This window comes from Cyrtonyx montezumae, unplaced genomic scaffold, assembly GCF_038088225.1.
Source record: "Cyrtonyx montezumae isolate F1298 unplaced genomic scaffold, pur_monq_1.0 scaffold_16, whole genome shotgun sequence".
Taxonomy (NCBI): domain Eukaryota; kingdom Metazoa; phylum Chordata; class Aves; order Galliformes; family Odontophoridae; genus Cyrtonyx; species Cyrtonyx montezumae.
The window spans coordinates 7,403,592-7,425,914 of NW_027071892.1; the positions used below are offsets into that span (position 1 = coordinate 7,403,592).

At 39.6% G+C, this 22,323-nt stretch overlaps 1 protein-coding gene across 4 annotated transcripts in view; it reads left to right on the plus strand.

Annotated features, from left to right (window-relative positions):
* Window positions 1-22,323, plus strand: part of SMG1 (SMG1 nonsense mediated mRNA decay associated PI3K related kinase) — a 59,516-nt gene that overhangs the window by 611 nt on the left and 36,582 nt on the right. For 3 of the 4 annotated variants that reach the window (XM_065732523.1, XM_065732527.1, XM_065732524.1), the window contains exons 2-10: window positions 7,155-7,318; window positions 11,159-11,314; window positions 15,452-15,588; window positions 17,446-17,504; window positions 18,257-18,470; window positions 19,244-19,369; window positions 19,477-19,549; window positions 19,866-19,963; window positions 21,478-21,651. In XM_065732523.1, coding sequence (XP_065588595.1) covers window positions 7,155-7,318; window positions 11,159-11,314; window positions 15,452-15,588; window positions 17,446-17,504; window positions 18,257-18,470; window positions 19,244-19,369; window positions 19,477-19,549; window positions 19,866-19,963; window positions 21,478-21,651 — 1,201 coding nt within the window. The remainder of the gene's footprint in view (window positions 1-7,154; window positions 7,319-11,158; window positions 11,315-15,451; window positions 15,589-17,445; window positions 17,505-18,256; window positions 18,471-19,243; window positions 19,370-19,476; window positions 19,550-19,865; window positions 19,964-21,477; window positions 21,652-22,323) is intronic. The other variant, XM_065732525.1, reaches the window with a different exon arrangement.

Here is a 22,323-nt window from a genome sequence, read left to right on the forward strand (position 1 = left end):
CTGACACCTTCAGTCGGGCGTGGAGAGTGCGTTCGGGGCCTTGCTGCTTCTGGTGCAGCTGATGCCGATGCGTTTGCTGTGTTACTCTGCGTTGCTATGTTAATAGCTGAAATCTTGTTTCTCAAAATATTTTTAATATTTCTTTTTGTAATGAGGATCTTTCAGTGCATTTGAAACCGTAGTGTAGTGTGGTATCCTGCTTTTACAATTGCCATCAGAGAACGGGGGGGGGGAAACGCATCTGCCCCTGTGTACCTGTTGCTGGGTGATAGGGGAACGTCTGTGAGGTGTACCTCCAATACTACTGCACCCTTTGGCTGAGCAGCCAGCAGCTCTCCAGAGCTGATGTCTGTTTCTTAGTGATGCGTGTGGCCTGTGCGCTTATATTACAGTTTCTTCTGTTGCGGAGCTACTTGCTCAAGTAACTTGCCATTTTTCCTCACTTAAGAAGTAGTAATCTTCATTGGTGACATCTTATGGCATCTTGGTCTTAGTGAGGAGTTTTGGCGTGTAAGCAGATCAGTCTCCTGCTCCTGACCTCCTGCCTCATTCCAGGTCTGGAGGCTGCAGCCCGGAGCTCGCCTGCAGGTCCCCTGAAGGAGCTGGGATGCATCCCTGCTGTGGGTAGCTTTGATGAGTGCTTTGTGGTTGGACATACTAACATCACAAGTTTTATCTTTTGGCCCCAAAACTGTCTTATGGTTTCTAGAAAACAGACTTTATCCAGTAGATCTTCACCTTCAGCATATGTTCAGTTGTGTTGGGGTGGAAGTAAGAATGTGACAGCAGAAGTGTTTTGTCTGGTGGTGCAGTGACTTTAAGAAATGGGTCTGTCCACGTCTGCCACTTCGGTCCTTTCTCCATGCTGCTCTGTGTGGCATCCTCAGCTCTCAAATACTGCTGCTGTAAAGGACATTTCTTAAATAGTTATCCAAGAAGCCACTGCAGAAACAAATCTGAAAGCAGCAGAGAAAAAGTGTAGGAGGCATGGGAAACTCAGAGGGTGGACAGGGGCTTGTTCTGCTTCCATCAGGCTTTGTAACTGGGGCTTCTCTGGAGAAATACGTAACACTTCCTTTCTGACTCTGCCACTTGTGAGAATTTAACTTTCTTTCCCCTGAAGTATTTGGAGCTTTTAGCCTGGTGAGAGAGTCGAGGAACTGTGTTTTTCTCTGTGTGTTACAGTAGGGTTTCTGCATCTTGCGGTGTCAGCTTTGGCTGTATGGAACCTATGAGCCTACTTTTAAGGAATGCAGTAGAGAGTAAATGAATCTCCGTTGTTTTTAAGTGATTAATACGGGCCAGTGAAAGGGGATCTGTAATATAAATCCATCAATGAGTTTTTCTTCTTTGTGAAGCATTTTGAATGTGTTCTTGGACAATCCCCAATGTGGCATATATGCAAGTATAGTTTCCTTCCTCTTCTTTACTGTTGATTGCTTAGTTTAGCACAGGTGATGCTGTGGTAAGTGCTTTCTTGCAGGGCATGGAGGGAGGGGAAGCACATGGTTAAAATAATGAGAAATGTTGTTTCAAGTTGCTTGAGGGGTGGGGGGAAAGGAAATCCTAATACTTGGATGTATTATCAGATGAACTGCTGTGGTGCGTGCATCAGTGTGTGTGCAGAAATGACCCTGGTGATTTCCATTATAAGCCTGGATTCCTCTCAGTTTCTAGTAATGCTAATAAGCACTGGGACTTGGGATGAAAACAGTCTGAAACTGGTTGGAGCTCAGGTGTTTCTCTGAGATAACTGTTTTCAATTAGAACTTGATTTTTTGGTGTGCCTGCCTGTATGCCATCATATCTGCTAATGCACTTGGCCTGGTCTTCCTGCAGTGTGTGTGCTGGTAGAGGTGTGCATTGCAGAGGAAGGAGTTGTCCTGATGCACATGGACATACCAGTGTTTGCACTGCGGTGTGCCTTACTCTGCAGTAGTGGCAGCACAACACTTAGGTATGACAGAAGAATGAAGTGGTTGTGGTGCTTTTTCTTTGTTTTTTTTTCTATTTGTTGAAGAGATCTTGTCCCCCTCTGCTAATCTTTCCAGCTTTGTAGACTGTTGATTTAGTGTAATAAAGACTGATGGTGTAGAGTAATAAATAATACCCATCCACAGGAACTGCTCTGGTTGGCACAACAGTTGGTGTGAACATTGTAGTGCTCAGTGGGAGCACGGGTGTGGAATGGCAGCTCAGCAAACGCACTATGGTCAAAGCAAGAAAGTCAGATAAGACTTTAATTAACGGAACTTCTTTCTCTTTTACAGTAATACAGGTTAACAGGAGGAATACAAGGAGAAGTCTTTCCCATCTGATAAAAGATCAGGAGGTGGCTTATTAGATACAGGTTCAGTCTTGGAATTTGTTCTTGAAAATGAAGTGTTTGCTTCCCGTGCAAAGCAAGTCAATGTTAGGAATCACTAATTTCTGTTATTGCAGGGCCAAACTGAGTGGTGTGGTAGATCCCTGTCAGTCTGGACATTATAAGACAATAAAATGTGATTCTCCTTCTAGATAGCTTATAACCTAAGCAGCAGAGTACCTGTGTTTAACATGAAATGAAAAAGGAGGGATTGGCGCAGAGGTGATGAGCTGATCAGAGCTAGCAGATTGAGAAAGTGACATCCAGAGCAGTGCTTTTCCTGTGACTGTTTTAAAGGGCAGAGGTGTGTCCATTACAGGCAGCAAGAACTAGTGGTGGTGAGTTAATATGATGAAAGTATGCATGGGAATTGTATTATGGGAGGCAAGGTAATGACTAGGAAGTGAGCTGCAGGGTCAGTTCTGAGATGTAACTGTGAAGAGGTCGGGGGAAACCTTGGAAAGAGGTTTGGAGGACTGTACAGGCTGTGCTGAATGGGAGTAGGCTCGGTTCCTGATTGGTAACAAGTAGTTCTGGATCTCCTTTCACATCCGAGTTCACTGAATGTGCTGATAAGGCTGAGAAGGTTTGAGATCAAAGAGCTTTTTGGATGTTTGTTTTTATTGTAAAATGAGGGAGCCTAAGTTTGTAATGTGGAAGCCTTTGTTTTTAATGTGAAGTCAGAGGAGAATGAGATGTAAGAAAGATGAAAGAATGTGAAGTGTGTCAGCGGGAAGCAGGAGCTTGGAGAGCAGACAGACCTGCAGAAAAGAAAACAGCCATCCCAGAGCTGCAGTGATCAGCTACACCCAAAAGTGGCTACTGGGTGGCCTATGGGAAAACATGAAAAGAATGCACATATAGAATAGGTTCTCTCCTGATATCCATAGTAGGATAGTAGGGTGTTGGTGAGCTCTGTGCAAGAAATAAGTGCTGCAGAGCTGAGGGACCTGGGAAGAGTCTGTGGCTGTGGGTGCTGTCCAGCAGCAAACATGGCAGAAATGCAGCCAGAAGGAAGAGTTGGTTAGCTCCTTGTTACAACTGGAGGAGGAGGAAATGCAGGCATTGATATCTTTGCTGTGCTCTCAGTGCAGGCAGTGGGCTCAGCCAGGCCCAGGGCTCATCAGGGTGCCTTAGGCAGTGCTAAATGAACATGGCTAAGGGGGGTAGTGCAGAGGAGGAATGGAAGAGGGTTGTCCTCGCTCTGTGGAGCTGTTAATTTGAGTGGTAAAGTTGCTCTGTTTAAAATGTTTTATGAATGAACATTTTAAGTAGTGAAGAGTTAATGAACTTGATAGAAAAAAAAATAACTACTTTGAAAATAGAGCACATGTACAAGTAAAATTGGCCAGCTTACATGATAAGATTACAGATATAGTATGCATGCCACAGAATAAATCATCCATGTGGAGCCTGTACTTGGAAATACAATCAAATAGAATAATTGAGCATTATTAATCTCAGAATATTACCCATATGGTGCAGTCACAGATAATGAATAGTATTCCAGATTGTCTGTGACAAGGTTCTTGGACAAAAGTTCTGAAGGTTTCCATGTAACCAGAGGAACTTAATGTTATTATTTGATGGACCTATTTTCATTTTACATAAAAATACATTTTTTTTAAAGCTAACTGTTCTCAGCTATGCTTTCTTCAGTCTTACAAATAGTAAGTAGTCAAATCTTGCTAGCATGTTTGATAGGAGGGGGTGGACTTTTCCAGTTATAAGGGTATAGGTTTCCTCTTGTATGTCCTTAAAGTAAGTTCAGTAGGCTTTCTGAGGGATTTCTAGCAGCCATTTCATTGCACTTAGGCAGGTGAACTATTTTCTTCTCCCAGTAGGTAAAGCCAAGTTAAAAATTGCCTGGTAGGAAAGCTGAGTGTGATCTTCCCTGTGTAGGTGGCACTGCTCACGCAGTTTGTGCTAGAAGCTGGTACCTGTGCACAGCTGCCTGACAGCTCCCTGCCCAGAACCAGGCACAGAACTGCCACCTGAGCTCCTCAGGTGCTTTGTTTCTTCCTCATCAGTGTCCTTAAGCGAGAATGAAACTAAGTGTTGTCTCGGAAAGAGGCAAATGATCCTACACTGTAGCTGTAAGAGTTTGTTCTTGCAGTTATTCATTCAAATTTTTTATTATGATAATTATTGTTAAGAATCATTAGGTTGGAGAAGATTTCTGTGATCACCAAGTCCAGCCATCAACCTGTCCCCACCATGCCCACTAATAACGTCCCTCAGTGCCACATCTGCCGTAATCTCGAGCACCTGAAGGGATGGTGACTCCACCACCACCCTGGTTGGCCTGTGCCAGTGCCCAGCCACTCCTTCAAAGAAGAAATAGTTCCTAATAGCCAGTCTGAATCTCCTGTGAGCTTTATCTGACGTCAAATTTTTGTACTTCTGCTCATTTGTTGCTAATGCTGTACATTGGTTGTGTTCATGCTTGACAAGTATTTCCTTCTGGGATTGTGTAAATGTATGTAGCTGATAAAATGGTCTTTGCATGAACGGTTTTGTGACAGTTCTCTGGAAAGCAGAGTCTTTCTGAGGAGTGTTGTTTGTTTTTTCTTTCTCTGCATGGTAAAGACAGGGGAGAAACTGCTAGTTATTTAAAGTGCATGCAAATTGTGGTGGAAAGATGTCTTCAGTGGGAACTGCTGCCTCTTGATGCACTGGAAAATGGTACATTTTAAATAAAATCTTGCTCACCTTTAGCAGGGTGATGAGCTGTGCACAGTGAGCCTGCAGAAAGCTGTCCCCAAAGGCAGAGCTAACCAAGTGTGGAGTTCTTCCCAGGGAAACAATGGGCTGGTGCACCACAGCACAATGGAAAATCTTACCAAATGCTGACAGGCTGTACTGGGAACATGCATAGTCCTTTGGTTGGGATATGAAGTCCTGAAAATTGTACGTTTAATCAGCCCGTACTCAGACTTCAGAACTGCTGGACACTGGTTGGTGTTGCAGCCCACAGTGAATTCTGTCAGCCTGTTTCATTGAAAGGCAAAACCAGATTGAATCCTCTTGTGAACTGGAAGTACCTTTGGGTTTCAGGGCAGATAAGCGGAAGTGGGAGCTGTGGAACTGATGGGAAAGTTGGAACGTGGTACGAGCGGGGTTGAAGTCCATACCATTGAGGAAATGGTGCTGAATCTTGTTGGTCTGTGTGAGTGCTGAAAGTCCAACCACAGTTGTGTGATCCCAGCTGTGAGCAGAGCCTCTCAGTGGGGCTCTCTGGGCTGTGGCCACCAGCTCTGCATGGCAGTGCTGTGCTGCCCCAGAGAGCACTGCTGTCCGTATCCAGAGATGCTTTGGCTTAGAGAATGAAAGGCACGTGCACCTTCCAGGAAAATCCACCAACAGCTTTTCCCTGTGGGGGTTTTATCTGGGATCTGAACTTGATGCTTCAGATAAAAGGACAAACGTACCATTTCCTTCTTTTAAATCTTATTCCAAGTTGGTAGTAGGCTGTCTTTCAACATTCTTAAAGGATTAAAATGTGGGGAGTTTCTTCAGTTGTATTTGCAAATGTGCACCACCATGCTGTTCCTCTGAGGAAGAGCTGTATCTGAAGACAACGAGTCCTGGGGACAGCTGGGGTGCCACCTGCTCCTCAGAAACCTGCGGCTGATGTTGTTCCCTGTTGGCCTTGGGAATATTTAACTCCTTCTCCCCGAGTTTGGCTACTGCCCGCAATCACTGTTTTCTTTTTAGAAGTAAAAATGAAATAGTTTTTCCCAAGAATGTGCGGTGTTGGTCTGGAAGCAGATTGTTGTCAGTTCGCAGCAACGAAAAGAAATCATTCATCCTGCTTTTCAGTAAATAATTACATGAGCTATCAACAACTTGAGAATTAGATTTAACAAAGCCCTCTGTGAGTAACTGGCAGATGCAGGCAGGGTTTACAGCATTCTGCTGGTTCTTGCTTTGAGATTGCTGTGGTTTTACTGGTTTTAGTGTAAAGTCTCTGGTGTTGCTTATAAGAATAAACTTAAAGTCATTAGTTGAATTAAATGAATGGAATCTCATACGTATGAGTTTAATGCATCAAATAAACTTTTAAAAATCCACCTCACTTGGTGTGTCCAGTGACAGCAGGCATGACAGTTTTTGCCTTGTTCCTTTAAGTTTATTCTGAGCTTTAAATCACCTTCCTGATATGAGTGGTCTAAACATCATGCAGACTTGTGTAAAAATCTCTTACATGCAAGCATTCTAAAGGATAACAGCTTATAATTTACATTACATCTTTTTCTGCAGTAGAGCCTGCATTCTTGTTTTGCAGCTTTTGCTTTGCAAAAAAGTTAATATGCTTTTCCTGTATTGATTATCAGCTATGTGCCAGCAACACCTCCATCTAATAACCAGTCCTGCGCTGCTCAGTGAGGCCTGTAGCATGTTATGTAAATGCTCATGTGTGGATTAGTGATGGCAGTCCACTGTGTGAAAGCCTAGCTGTGTTGTGTACTTACAACCTCACTGTCTTCTGTTTGTCACTTCTGGATGGAGTTTGTCCTATCTCACATAGGCGTCTAACTGAAAATATACTTGGGAACGGTTGGCACGAGGTTCTGACAGTAGAGCACATTTCCTTTGCATGCTGTTGTGACAATTAATCAATTCTAGCCCCAGGTCCATTTAAGGTCACTTCTTAAAAAGCAGGTTAAACGTGCACTTTTTAACAGGAAAATAATTTGGGATTGTTGTTTAAATATGTTGCATTTGTAAGTGAATGTGAATCCCACTCCTATTATACCCCTACATAAAAATATTTTTCTCTTTATAGAACTGACAGTGCATCTGCTGACCAGGACAATTTAAAATACTCTTCATCCAGAGATCGGGGCAGTTCTGCCTCCTATGGATTACAACCCTCAAATTCAGCTGTGGTGTCTCGACAAAGACATGATGATATCAGAGTCCACACTGACATACAGAATGAAGACAAAGGTATTCAGATTGCTATTTCATGTGTAAATTCTGAGGGGATGTTCCAAAGAAGGCAGTGTGCTCAAAATGTTTGAAGATCTGTTGTTTTCCTTTCCAAAAATACAGTGAACTGATGCAGCTTATTGTCACAGAATCACTGTGGTAAGAGAGAGATCTGGGATAAAAAAAAACAACCTGTAGTTGATACAAGCAGTGAGAAAATGTGCAGTCACATTAAGAGAGGAATGTGAGAGAAAACTTAATGCATTAATAGTTTTCCTGAAAAATAATACTTTGGATGTGTCTGGTCTACAAGTTTTTACTTCCTCATGCATGGTGCCTGGTACTTCCAGGGTTGGAAATGGGCTGCCTGGTTCAAGGGACTGCTGCTCAGAGCATCTCATGCAGCTTTACCATGTCAAGTTGGAATATTAGTTATGGAATCAAATTGTGTTTTGTTATTAATGGAAATTTCTGCTTTTCTCTGGCTCAGTCTGACTTTGTATGAATTGTGCAACGTATGGTTTGTACCATTTCAGAAGTTTATTTCTTTTTTTGAGGGTATGGGTAGAATGGAAATACTTCCTCTGGAAGAGAGATGAAATTTCAAAATGGTATCCATTGTGAAAGAAAAAGTTGTAATTTCAACTCACTAATTTCTAAATACAGAATCTGCTTGCTTAATCCTAGTGTTAATAGCATGGAGAGCAGTGCTCTCGATTCTCAAAAGCATTTGCACTCTCCCTTCTTTTCTGTCTTGTGTCTTTCTGTACACAATTACACACCACATCCTGGGGGACACAACAGCTGGATGCACTGATACTGATGTACTTTTTGCAAGTAGTAAGTGTTATTACTGGAGAAAAGGGCATGAGTCAGGTTTTTGCTTATCTTTGTGCTGGAGGAGTTGATAAACAGAAGAAATTACGATAAAACAAACATATTGACCATGAAATCTAACATGGAGGGTTCTACTGTGATTCAAATGCACTGGGATATTCTTAAGTACCGTATGCTGGTGTAGTGAAATAGTAAGGTGCATACCAATTCAGCAGAAGTTCTTGTCAAGTTACTGGAAAGTACCTCCTGAAAGGGAGGAATGTACCTGTCTCTCCCTCAAGTACTGTGCCTTACAGGATGTGTCTCTGCTAGCTCGGCACTTTGACTCAGCTGTTCTGTTCAGTTGGGACTTGAAAAGAGATGTACAAAACCAAACTCACTGTATTCCTTATTAATTTTGATATTTTAAGAACTTTGTAAGCTTACAGATGCAGTTTGTCTGTGTTTTGACTTTCTTGCCTGAGATTTTTCAGGCACACTGTTAGAGTCTGCCAGCGGGGAGCTTCTGTTAAAAGAACTTGTAGCTTCTCTGTCTTGGATGGCCATAGTCACATGTACCTGGAACTGTCAGGGGATTTCTTTTTTTCCAGTTTCTGGTGTTGATAGTACAAATTATTTCCAACTTGATTTCTGGAAGCCCCTTTCTGGAAGTCTCCTGGGCTGCAGTTGTTCACCTCTTCCAATTCCTATTCTGTTCTGTAGTGACCTCCTGGTTAAGAACTGTTTTCTTGTATGCAGTTCAAACTTCCCTTACTGCAGCTCATCACTGTTGCCTCCTGTCCTTTTTGCATCTCTGGAAGTTTGTCGCTTAATTTTCTTTAAACAGCCTTTCATGTCAGGTAGTGGAAGACTGCTGTTAGCTACCTCCCCTTTGTCTCCTACACTTTACTTTCTGAAACAAGACAGGTAAGTTTGCAAACTTCTGTTTTTAAAGGTAAATCCTAGGCCTCCTGAAGTTTGTTCTCATAGATTTAGATGTTCCTCTTCTCTGCATTTTGTGCCTTTTGGTTTGTAACTCAGTCTTTACTCAACGAGAAAAAAAAAACCACCACCAAAAAGCCTACACTAGTATTCATGCTGTGGTACTGTACATTTCTGTTACAACTAATAATAGAGTCATAGCTGAGCTTGTTCTTATTTGCTGTTGGATTTCATATTTTAATATGAATGAGTTAGGTTAGAATTTTCAGAATCTTTTGTAACTTATGTTAACTGAAGAGGAGTATGTAATGTTTACAGCCTTAATACCCAACAACTTGCCTTCCCTGCTGCTCATCATTTATTCAAAACGATGCCAGTGCTATGCTTCATATTGTTACCAAAGATGTACCATATTTATGTCAAGTGGGATGATGTAGGCTTGTGTTGAGTTCATGTCAGATAATGTCAGAAATGCTGTCACACATACCAATGCCTTTGCAAACAACCAAAACCAGATGAGATTTTTTTTTTTTGATGGAGTGTATGAAATAACTTTGAAGATGAGTTGTGTGTTTGTGATAGCTGATGTATGTGGTTTTAATGCATGATTCTGACACCTTCAGATAAATTAATTTCTTTGTTGCCTTACATTTTAGTGATGTACTTCTCTTTAGTCGTAAGTATTGTTAGTAATTTCCTTCATAAGACTGTTGATTAGTTATGACACATTATCCTGAAGGAGAGATACGTGCTGCTTTGTTTAAAAATGTGGTTTTATGCTGGAAATCAAAACTGCATCGATGGCCTTTGCTGTAGGTGTAATCATGTAATTACAGATGAGATTCTGAGTAGGAGTTTTTCATGGAATCCTCGAATGGCTGGAGTTGGAAGGGACCTTAAAGATCTGATTGGATTTTTTGTAATGGTGCAGTAGTCCTGTGTGTCAAATTGCAGAAACTTCTATTGGTAGTTTACAGCTTCTTTTTATCAAAAGTTCTGTATTCCAGGTGACATTTTATGTCTACTAAGGTTCAGACTTACTGTGATGTTTAGGGGCTTTTCACTTATCCTGCAGTCTCAAGAGGTTGCTTCCTCTTGTGCAGAAGCACCTCTCCTTTCCTCCAGGCTGACTTTTGTATGATGCAGATGAAACTGGAGAAATGCCTTTTCTGACAGAAGCCTTGCATCTCTTTCACTGCTCCAGGTTTCACTTTTTTATCTGAACCGCTCCTGTCTCAAGTAGAGAATGGACCTTAGAAAGGTGACTGTGCACCTGGACTTCCAAGCGAGCTCCAGCATGCTGACAGTACATAGCTGACAGTTCCATTTCTCTACTGTACGTTGGAGGAAGGACCTGCTCTCAGTGGTGTGGCAGCCTAGAAAAAAGCTTTGGTTTCTTCTTTTGAGTATTGAATGGTCTAGGAGTAAAATGAGGGGTCTCAGAGTAAAAGTGATTGCCCTACTCAGAATGACTGTTTCTGTTTCGTACTGTTACTGAGGATGTACCGTGTCACTCAAGTGGGAGAATGTAGGATTGCATTTAATTAAAGTTTGTGCCAGTATTAATGTGTGTAAATCCTGACTGCTGTATGTTTAAGAAAAGTTGTTCAATTTGTGTGTATAGTTTAAATATTCCGTGGCTTATCTAGAGCTTTCTCTTATTTTCTCTGTTTTTTGGATCTTGTATTTTGGGTTTATAATAAAAACAGTGTTGGAATTTCATATGCGTAGTGAAGGAGCAAATGAGTGAGTGCATCTAGGTGTGTTCACTGGATAGGTTGGTGTGAAAAGTATTGTAAAATACAAGATCAAAAATAATAGTAAAAAAAGACCCTCAAATACAACAAAATTAGTGTTTTGGGAAAACCCTTCTAGTGCAATAGAGTTTTATACTTGTTTCACAGAAAGAATGAACAGATTGTGAATTTGTGTCCTGGAACTTTACTGTGTATAACAAAACACTTCTGCATGTTAAAGTGAGAAAGGAGCTAAAAAAATGGTAGAGGTTTGGGCTGTTGCTTTGCATGTGAATAGAATAACCTCTAATATACTGCCCTGCTGAATGCAGCTTGTGTTAATCTCACCTTGCTTTTTCCACAGGTGGCTACAGTGTCAATGGAGGATCTGGGGAAAATACTTATGGTCGGAAGTCGTTGGGGCAAGAGCTGAGAGTTAACAATGTGACCAATCCTGATTTTACCAGTGTTCCGCATGGGAATCGTGCTTTAGCCGCAAAAGACATGAGGAAATCACAGGGTAAGAGTCCTGTGGATTTTCATGGTTAGGGGATCTTTTCTGGCCACTGCTCATATTCAGAATGTCAAAAGAAGCTTCTTATGGGAGGGCTCCAAAGAAGTGAATATGCTCTTAGAGTTGTTGAAAATTGATGCCTGAGAAGAAAGTTGTTAAGAAAAAGTCCTGAGCGTGGGAAAATGTGTAACAGTGAGCTCAGCCACTGCTTGCACTGGCCTGCGGGCCAGCAGTCGTCATAGCAGGTGATCAGAGTGTGCTCTGAACCAGCCACATTCATGCTGCCTCTTGCTCAGCTGCAGGTGGATTCCAGGGAGGAACTGGAGGCACCGTAAGAATGTGGGCACGGTCATGGGAGGTGCAGCAAGAGGAAATCTGGAGTTGCAAGGGGGTGAAAGAATGCAGGGTGTGCTTTTTATTTTTTTATTTTTGAGAATGGAGGACTTGCTTTTCCTGCTGTTTGGGCTTAAATAATTTATTTTTTTTTAAGAGCTGTTGTAAGGACCTTGGAATGGAAATAGTGACTTTATTATTACCAAGCACTGTCATTTATTGCATCACTTAAACTAAGTGGTAGCTGAGTCACAAACAAAAACTAAGACTAGTTTATCTGAGGCCCTTTGTAAATATATAGGAACGTAGTCTTTCTCCTCAGGGCTTTACGTTTTAGAGAGGACAAAAGGTGAAAGAAAGGAGCATTTGGTGTGCTTTGCAAGTGGAGGAGCTGAGTTGCAAGTAGTGACTGATGCAAAGGTTGGATCTTTGATGAGGTTAAACTGATATTGATAATCTCTGGTGTTTTGATATCAAGAATTTTCAGTGTTTTTAATGTATTAAGTCGTGTCTGTGTGGAAGAAGCAAAGAATTGTTTAATGGAGAACTCAATATAAATAATACCTGTAGGAGCAGTTTGGAGGCAGTTCCCTGTCACTACTTGCAGAAAATTCATACTGTTGTAAGTATGTGAGCACCTCTTCAGCCATCAGAATGACCGAAATCACTGCCTGTGGTGTTTGTTTCTTTATGTATCTTATCCTTCTCCAGATACCAGGTTTTGAGTCTCCTTGTTAACTGGGGACCTTTCATGATCCTTGTACACTTCAGCAAGTTGCGAAGACGTTTTTTTCAAGCTTCTGTAGTGTGTACTAGGATTGTGTTGCAAAAGGGCTTTTTTTTTTTAATTTCTGTTATGCATGTGCAGTTAGCATTTTTAAAAATAGTATTCCTCTGTAAGTTCACATATAGCTGACAGCCTGATGATCTTCCACAAAGGTGAAGCGTTATACAGGTCTTCGTTAACTGGAGCTCTGATCAGCATTGTTTCAGTCATGCTGAGAGTTATTTTACTTTTCTAATTATTTTTTTTATTACTTTATCATTGTGATTCAATAGACAACTAGTGCTCTCTGTCTTAGGGACCAGTGTTTATGAAGCATTAATTGGTATGAACAAAGCTGCTTTTAGTAGAGAGATTTGAACAGTATATTTTGTTGTAGCAGCAGTGGAAGCCTGTCTCATAGCACCTTGGCGGTGTTTTGTTTGTGCAGTTCTAGTTTTAGGATTTTTTTGGTATTTAGGACAGCACAGCTGTGTTTTCAGAATAGATTACTGTTTTCCACAAAGAGATTACAAATAAAGTTAAACACAGAAAAGACAGTACTAAAAAGTTTTAGGATGTGAATTTAATTGAAGGCTTCAGGAAAATGGAACCACTTCAAGAACAGTGAACAGACTTTTCTTCTGAAACTGAAAAGCCTAATAACACTTTTTTTTTTCAGTGACAGAGGTTACCATCCAAAGATAGAGAATCTATTTATAAAAACTTACTTAGAAATAATAACGTTCAGTATTTTCCAAATGACTGCATCCTGTTTTGCCCTTCAAGCACAGTGTCTGGTGACCCAACCCAGCTGATGCTGGTATGGTTTCCCACGGTGCTCACTGAGCAGCAGGGATCAGCACAAACAGGCAGGTGATGTGCACTGAGGTCCAAGGCAGTGCTCAGCAGAGTGTAGCTGAAGGGATATTATAGAACAGACATTTCTTTTTTTTCAGGAGGCACATCTATTATCTTGTAAAGCATTGTGTTAAGGGGTTGTTGATGCCTTGAATTGTTCACGGACAGGTTTATATTGTTGTTTTGAGAGGCTTCATTTGTAGACGGTGTAGAAGTGAAAGAAAAATATGTACATTTTGTTCAGCTTAATCTTTAAGATGCATTCCATAATATATAACAGGATGCTTTCCTAGTAGAGTGTTCCCATGGAATTATTCATGAATAGCAGTTGCGCATTTTAGTGTGTGTACTGTAATCTGTATTAATTTCCATCCTAGCCAAGCCATACATGCTTTGTTTTCAAACAATTCCATTTGAACTTTCAAAAAGCATTTTCTTCCCTAGGGGATTACTGACTTAAAACTGACTGCTCAGTTTTAAGTAAATTGGTAGGCATGGTGCCCAAGGGCAGGCTGTATCCTTCCTAGTAGCCCTTTTCTTCATTTTCCGGGGTTGATCAGATTTTTTTTTCCTCAGAGATGGGTCACCATACCAAGCCCCTTCTTCTGAAGTTTGGTTGTGTATTGACCACTGATAGGTGAGACTTTCAGCTACAGTTAGCTAGTAAACTCGGCGGAAATAAAAGGAGGTCCTCAAAGGGAAGCAGATATAGTGCATATATTGCAGTTTTTAGGCTGGCAGCATCACTCAGTAAGTCCTCAAACACAGCTTCAGAAATACCTTTGCTCGTCATCATTGCTTGTATGTTTCTCACCAGATATACAGCTTTTCCTCCTCTACTGGAGACTGCAGTTTCCAGATAAAGCGAGGGAAAAGAAACTTGATTCTTCATAAATAGCCTTCAGTCTTTGGTGAAATTGGTAGCATGTTGAAACAAGCACTTTTCATACCTGTCAGATAACATCTCAGTGTGTTTTTTGTGGATGTTCTAGCTAGAAGGAAAATGTGTATTTGACTCTTGCTGTTATTTTCATATTTGCTAAGCCTCCCTAATCTTTGAAAATGTCAGGTGTCTTCAAAGTTCTTTGTTGAAACTGATGCCTGTCAAGAAAGAGATTATCAAAGCTGATTTTATTTATACTCTATTTTAAAATTCAGAAAACAAATATGGAAATGAGGTTGAGAATATTATTCTTGACCATAATGCAGGAAGTGTTCTAGTGGGAATGAGTGATGTACAACGTACCAGAGACAGCAGTCATCTGTAGTAGTCCTGTGCCATCTCGTAACAGTTGTGGTGACTAAGAAAGTCTTCATCATGTTCCATTAATCATCTGATTTTTATCGCCATGAAAAAAATCTAATGTCAGTCTCCTGGAAAGAGACATTGTTTCCTTTTTTGTAGATAAGGGAGGGGTATTATTCACATGACTTTGGGAAGTGTGATTGATACTTAAACCAGGGAATTTGTATTGTGACCACTGTCACTAGTATCAGTAACTCTTCTGGTCAACTTAGTGAAATGTTTTCAGAGGAAGAGGCTAATTGTCCTTTGCTGTAATACACTAGAATACAAGACTTGAATGAGTAGCCACTGTACCTTTGCACACATATACTTCTGTTCCTTATCAGAAGAATACTTCTTTTCTTTTTCAAAGTGAAGCCCTGCTAGCTATTAGAAGGCTAGCTGTGATTCTTCTGGTGCCAAAATGACAGAAAACGCAGTTTCTTGGTAGTTTCTTGAGCTTAAATCTGGTTCTTTGCTTCAAGAAACAGGTTGTTTTCTTTAAAAAGATTTGCCTTAGGTATCATTTGTTGAACTGTTTTGTTCATACATTGTCAGAAATATAACCTTGTCAAACCTTTTATTTAAAAGAAATGTTATATGTATGTTTCACGTATACAGAAGGCAACTAAATCCAGGATTATGTTTAGAAGTAAAAGCAAGGTTTGCGCAGTTGTGAAAGAACTCTGCCCAGATACTAGCCTGGCCACTGGAAGAAATATAACAGTTTGGTAGCTAAATTGGATTCTGTGCTTTTTCCATATCAAGATATATATATATTTTAAAAACTTTTTTCCTCAGCTTACTGTTAAGACTTCTTGAGTATGCAAATGCCCATTTCAGGCTGTATGAATAATTGATAAAACACTGTAGAGAAAAGAAGTGTGGTTTTTTTTTTCAGAGCGATCGTTGTCTTATTCTGACGAGTCTCGACTGTCAAATCTTCTTCGGAGGATTACTCGGGAAGACGACAGAGACCGAAGACTGGCTACTGTAAAGCAACTGAAAGAATTCATTCAGCAACCAGAAAACAAACTGGTTAGTAGTCTTTACTTTTGTCTTGCATTGGAGCGTTTTTCTTTCTATAAAACCACCTTTCAAAAAGATCTTGTCATTGAAATCTGTCTGTGGAGTATATCTTACCTAGAACAAAGAAAATTGTGCTTCTGGATTTCCAGTACTTTCTCTGTCATTCAGGAAGCTTTCTATTGCTTGGGTACTGAGTTGTAGATATAAATATGGCATCCACTTGTGTTTTTACTTTTTTTTAATATTCTTTAGTTCATTTAGCAAAGAAATGAGGAAAAAGCAAACCAAACATGTTTCAATTTTGTTCAAGAACTATTTTTGTGTTTCAAATGAAAAACGTGCATGAATATCATTGTTTCCAATAGCTTCCTATGTGCTGGGCAAGGAAGAAGTGATAGTCTAATTGTTTGGAGTAAATGTGACATGGTGTTATTGTAAAAATGGCTCTCTTGAGAGAAAGAGTGGCAGTAGTTAAAATGCTTTGATTCCATGGCTTATCTTTTTGTAAAGAGACCTTTTATAACTAATCCTTCAGTAATTTGCACTTTAATCTGACTCTCACCTGGAATACAATTGTTCAAAGTCATTGACTCAGCATTTGTACCATAAAGAGTAAATTCAGAGAAGATGAAGTGTAAGCAGTGCTGTTATGCTGTAGTATTTTCTTCATAATTTTACTCATTGGTAGCTCATGACTCTGAAGTGAATGGGTTTCATATTGATTTGAGGCATGTTTTTAATTTTCATTTATTTACAAGACTGAAATCTGATGGAGAATTTTTTTTTTTTAAATCGAGGTGTTTTCTTCATTTTTGTGAACAGTATTTTTCTGGGAAGATGGTAGTATCACTTTGTTAAACTGTCTGTTGTGTGTGGCATCTTTGGTCTGGGCTTCACAAGGGCTTTGGTACAAGAAATGCTTTGCATCCCTTGAGTTTCTGTTGGACCGAGGGATAATCTCTGACACTGAGAATTGCAGAGATTTTGTTGCAGTTTAATAGACAATGAATTTGTCAATATTTATATGCTCCTCTCACTTACATGCTTCTCTTTCTACATAAATGTGACAGTTGCAGCCCTTATTTTTCAGTAATTGATACATGTTTCTTTTGCCATCTGTTTTTGAAATGTTCAAGCTTTTAACTCTGTAGATATTAAAAATTAACTGTAATATTTTGTGAAATCAATTGCTTGGTACTGGTTTTTGCTTTTGAGTTATCTTAGTTACGGCCATCACCTTATTAGATACTGGTAAATATTGGCAACTTAAGGAAGCCATGAATACTTCATCAAGCATGCACTTTGGAAGAAACGTGATAGAACATTCTGGGCAGTGAATATGTATTTCAAGCCCTTTAAACTTGAAGAGGGTAGGGTCCCACAATTTTTCCTTATCAGTAATGTTTAATGCACAGAAATTAGTACTTGGTTTCTCTGAAGGTGTTGTTAAAGAATTTAATTCTCCAGATTGTATTACTGATTAATTAAATATTGTGCTGCTGTGCTCACTTATAAAGGTAGGACCCTAGGTCTTCAGTAGCCACCCCTGATGGCCTGAACGGTGAGTCCTACATCTATGATGTAATGTCATCAGCTAGCACTAAATATAGAATGGGGCTTGATAGCAGGCTGCCAGTGTATTTTTGTGGCTACTGTAAATAAATATGAAATATAACATGTAGGATAATATTTCAGTATTGCTTAATATAGTTCTTGCTGGTCTGCAGAGGCCATGGAAATTGTAATAGCATTCTATTAACAAACATAATTGCCAGGGATGTTCTTAATGTGGATATAATAGGACCTAGTTTGCAAAGTTATCGTGGCGTTATTATGTTTATGCCTTCTGTGTATCTTGTGCTATAGGTACTAGTTAAACAACTGGATAATATCCTGACTGCCATTCATGATGTGCTCAATGAAAGGTAAGCAAGAAGAAGTTAGAAGGTTTTAAAGAGAATAATGATGATGTTAGGTTTATTGTTTTATCTATACAAACACCCTAGCATGGAGGAAAGGTTGAAAGAAAATCACTTATTTTGCATAGATACGACAAATTTTAGTAACAGGATGGAACAGGAGGACAGCTAAGACTCTTAGGCATGGCAGCAGTGTTTTTAGGCTGTCTAGAGTACTCTTCACAGAGAGAATTTTAATGCATCTGTGTGTCTTTTATGTTGTAGGTAGCGTAAATTCTGTCTCAGCTATGTTTAACTGATTAGACAATAGTTCTGTGCTGTGCTTATCTGGCTTTCAGATTGAGCTCAATTTTTTTTACAACCTGATTTACTTTGTCTCCATCCAAGTAGGAACCTGTGCAGAGGAAGCTCAGGGGTGTGTAGGCCTTTTGGTGTGTAGTTCAGGGCTGCTACTGAAAGTCAGCTCTGTGTTAAAGAATTTTTTTCCTTGAACATGTTGCCAGAAGGTTGGCCAATGTGCTGTATTCTATTATTTAAATTAGTTAATTTCATAGAAATACTTTGTAGAAAATTTATTACGCATTATTAATTGCCATTTCAACCTTATGATCATTATTACAAAGAAGTAGGAGGGAAGCAGCTTCATTTGTGCATATATTTTCCCATTTTAGAGAAATGATGAATCTGTTCTTGGTTTCTTCTGTTGTACTGTAACAACTGGAGACTCTACATTTCTTTTTTTCTCCCTCAAAATGCAGTAGCAAATTGCTTCAAGAACTGAGACAGGAGGGAGCTTGCTGTCTTGGCCTTCTTTGTGCTTCTCTAAGCTATGAGGCTGAGAAGATCTTTAAATGGATTTTTAGCAAATTCAGCTTATCCACAAAAGATGAAGTTAAACTTCTTTATTTATGTGCAACCTACAAAGCACTGGAGACTGTAGGAGAAAAGAAAGCCTTTTCGTCTTTAATGCAGGTAAGGCTACAAGTTAAAACAGGAATATTAATGACTTTTCCAGAGCAGTGCTTTAATTAACTTTTAAACTAGAGTTGACCAATAAGTAATTCTGTGTTGACATTATAAGCATAATTAAAACTGGGAGGGGACCTTGACTGAAATTCTTTGATTCTGATTTCATTAGAAGAAAATGTCAAGTTTTTGTACAATAGTACATATTTTGATGCTAGCAGAGGTAAAGTGAAGAGAATCTTGTTGAGAACAAAAACACTAACCCAAGAGAACGGTACGCATAGCTTACCCTATGGAGTGCTGTGTTGTACTACCTCCTCTGTGCAGTTCAAATTTGAATTATAATGGGATTTGAGACAGAGTAGAATGTGTGCATACAAACTTCATCCCCTGGTTCTACTTCTAGAGTCTTATTTTGGGTGTAGAGCGAGTGCATTTAGGTCTGTACTCCAAACTCATTTCTGTTTTATGGAGCCAAAAGCTTTCAGCAGGAGAAATAAACCTATAACAAATAGCTGTCCTTTGGCTAATCAGTTCAAGAAAACAGTGTCCTTAAACTTTGAAGTTGTTTGCCATATCTCGAGCAAATACTCAGTTGAAATAGATCTTTTGAAGCCATCTATGTGGTGCTTATTACTGTTTTCCTCTCAGCAGGTGTACTGAGAAGCGTAGCTCAAAGCAGCTTGCTAAAAATGCTCAGTGTGAATAAATCTATCTTATTATAATGGTTTCACAGATTGTGTTAGTGAAGTGTCTAATCGCTTTGCTTTACTTTTCAGCTTGTAATGACCAGCCTACAGTCCATTCTAGAAAATGTGGATACACCAGAGTTACTGTGCAAATGTGTCAAGTGCATTCTTTTGTTGTCCCGATGCTATCCACATATTTTCAGCACCAATTTTCGGGTAAGCTTTATTTGTTTTCTACCTAAGAGAAAAAAAATACAGAGAACTTGTTGCAGTATATTGAGTAACTTTTATTCCTACCCTTTTCCTCAAAAATTTCTTTATAGGATACAGTGGACATACTGGTTGGGTGGCATATAGATCACACTCAGAAACCTTCATTGACTCAACAGGTGTCTGGTGAGTTTGGCTGAAGGGCTGCAGATGTCCACGCTGGCTTGCAGAAATTGAGGGCACGTTATTATACCATTTTATGGTATACATGGAAAGATGGGGCATGTTATTCAGACCATATTTAAACATCAGTTGATTTGTACAGTTCCATGACAATTAGTAGGTTTATGAATTTTAATTCACAAAAGTTAAGTTATGAAAGAATAAACACTTCTATGTACCTGAAGAAATTGTTGTGCTATAGATGCCGTAGTTCATATAAATCTCATTTTTGTACACTAACTAGTTCCTTTGTTTTAATTGGCTTGGTATTTTTATGTAGGATGGCTGCAGAGCTTGGAGCCCTTCTGGGTGGCTGATCTTACGTTTTCTACCACGCTCTTGGGTCAATTTTTAGAAGATATGGAAGCTTATGCTGAGGTAAATATAAGCCTTGATTGCACGTACCAGAGTTAACAGTTACAGATTTTGTGAAGACGTACACAGCTGTCATTTAGGCAGTGTATTACCCTTGTAGAAAATAAAACTATAGGATTTTCCTGGGGAAAAGAGGGTTGAATTACAGAGTATATATTCAAGTTATATGGAACAACAGTTCTAGAGTGCTCATGGACTACCTGGACTATGGTTGTAGCCAGGCTGTCAGCCCTTGTCAATAGAAGTATGGTGTTATAATAAAACTATCAAAACAGGAAAGCCTTTATTTTTTAAGTGCTGCAGTGAAGACATTTTACTATCTTTCCTTATTTTCTTTTTGCCCTACATTGGAATGTTTTGGGAGAGGCTGTTGAGAGGGGAGATTCTGAATGTTTCCTTAAATTAATAGTAAATATCTTTTTAAACAAAATAACAGGATACATTCTGCAAAAAAATAAAGTAGCAAGAGGTTTGGAACCTGTTATAAAACTGGAGCATATTGATTTGCCTTTTCTTTGATACTGTAATTTTTGCTTGTTGATAGAGTGTGAAGTTTATCTTAAGCTGTCATTAGATGAGGAAGGTTTGTCTTCTGTATATTTTTATAACTAGATTGTGCTGCAGTCTACATGTTAATGCAGTGCTAGCAGAACTGCCTTGCATGCAGATTATATAGATAAGGTTGTACTCCTACGCAATCTGTTTAACTCAAAACAGTATAAATCATTCAGTTCTATTGGTGTACTTATGTGTATGCTTCTACTTCTAGTGGTACAACTCCAGCCAACTAGCATTCGTGTATCTCTTTGGCCCTCTTCTGCCCACAGAAACTTGCACTGCTGTTGCTCTAGGCACATGACTGAAAACTACAAAGTTGGCACTGTAGGTTAATGCTTAGCAGCTTATCTGCTGAACTAGATGGTGCACATACTAGCCATGGAAGACCCCCTAGATAATGTGTTAATTTAAATTGTGCAGAAGGTGATTCAGGCTAGTGTGTTTAGTCTTGCCATGGGTTGGACCAAGGCTATATCTATACTGCTGAGATCAGCACTGCTGGAAAGGCTCCTGGGTTCTGCTGCCAGCTGGCATGGAGCAGCCTGCTGCTCAAATCAGTCCGCAGATAAAGGTAGCAGCATGTAAACAGTGTGTTGGGGATGGCTGCCTGGGCACTGTGATGCTGGTTTGTGGCAGAAGTGTGAAGGCACTTGCTGCAACAGCGCTGCAGATCATGTTCCAAAGGCCAGAAGCATTACAAGGCTGTGTTTTAATTTTCAGTCTAAGAGTGCTGTATTTTAGTGGCTAAGTTGTGGAAGAGTGTTTCATTACTCTTCAGTGACTTGTATATCTTTTGTGTGCCTATATTCCGTCTTTGCAAATTAAGTTTATTGGATAAATACTTATTAAGCTGTACATGTCTGAAAAATGGCTGTAATTAGTTTTAATATCAAGTTTTGATCTTTATATATTATGACTGTTAATAATGTACCCTGACGTACAAAACCTGTGCACTGCAGGACCTCAGCCATGTGGCTTCTGGGGAGTCCCTAGATGAAGATATCCCTCCTCCCTCTGTATCACTTCCTAAACTGGCTGCACTTCTTCGAGTTTTCAGTACTGTGGTGAGAAGTATTGGAGAGCGCTTCAGCCCAATTAGAGGACCACCAATTACAGAAGCATATGTAACTGATGTAAGAACTGAAGTTTTTGCTTTTCTTTGTTGCTGACATGATTTATTATCAGTAAAAAAAACAACCTGTCACTGTATGATAAATTATGTTAAGCTTGAATCAGATGTATTCCTTTGAAGAAACGTGCTGCAAGAGTTTTATTAAATACTGATGTACATTGTGACAGTGGCATATTGGAAGCCTATGCAGAAGTAGTGAGTGGTTTCTTGTAGGCAGCTGATTTCATGCGGTTGGATTCATATCTGTTAGCTGTCTTTATTACCATACAGTTACCAGTTATTCCAATTGCTAGGGTGTTATAATATCTGAACTCAAATTGTTTGGCTCATGAAGTGTAGTTTTTACTTTATTTGTGCTGAAATTGTCTAGGTAAATCATACAAAAAAAAACCCCAAACCATATCATAGCAAATTCCTTTTGTTCTAAGTTAGTATAATATGTAATGGTATATTGTACCACATATAGGGCAGCTGCTATACTTCTGTGTCAGGACCAGTAGAGGATGTGAATGACATTACAACAAAGATTACACAAGATAAAAATATCTGTAGTCAACATTGTGTTTTTGCATGAGCTGCACAATGGCATTTGTGCTCCTGCAGAGTTCTGCTGGGTACATAACTTCTCAGATAAATAACAGTACTGATTTCCCAATTAAAGCCAAGGAAGTTA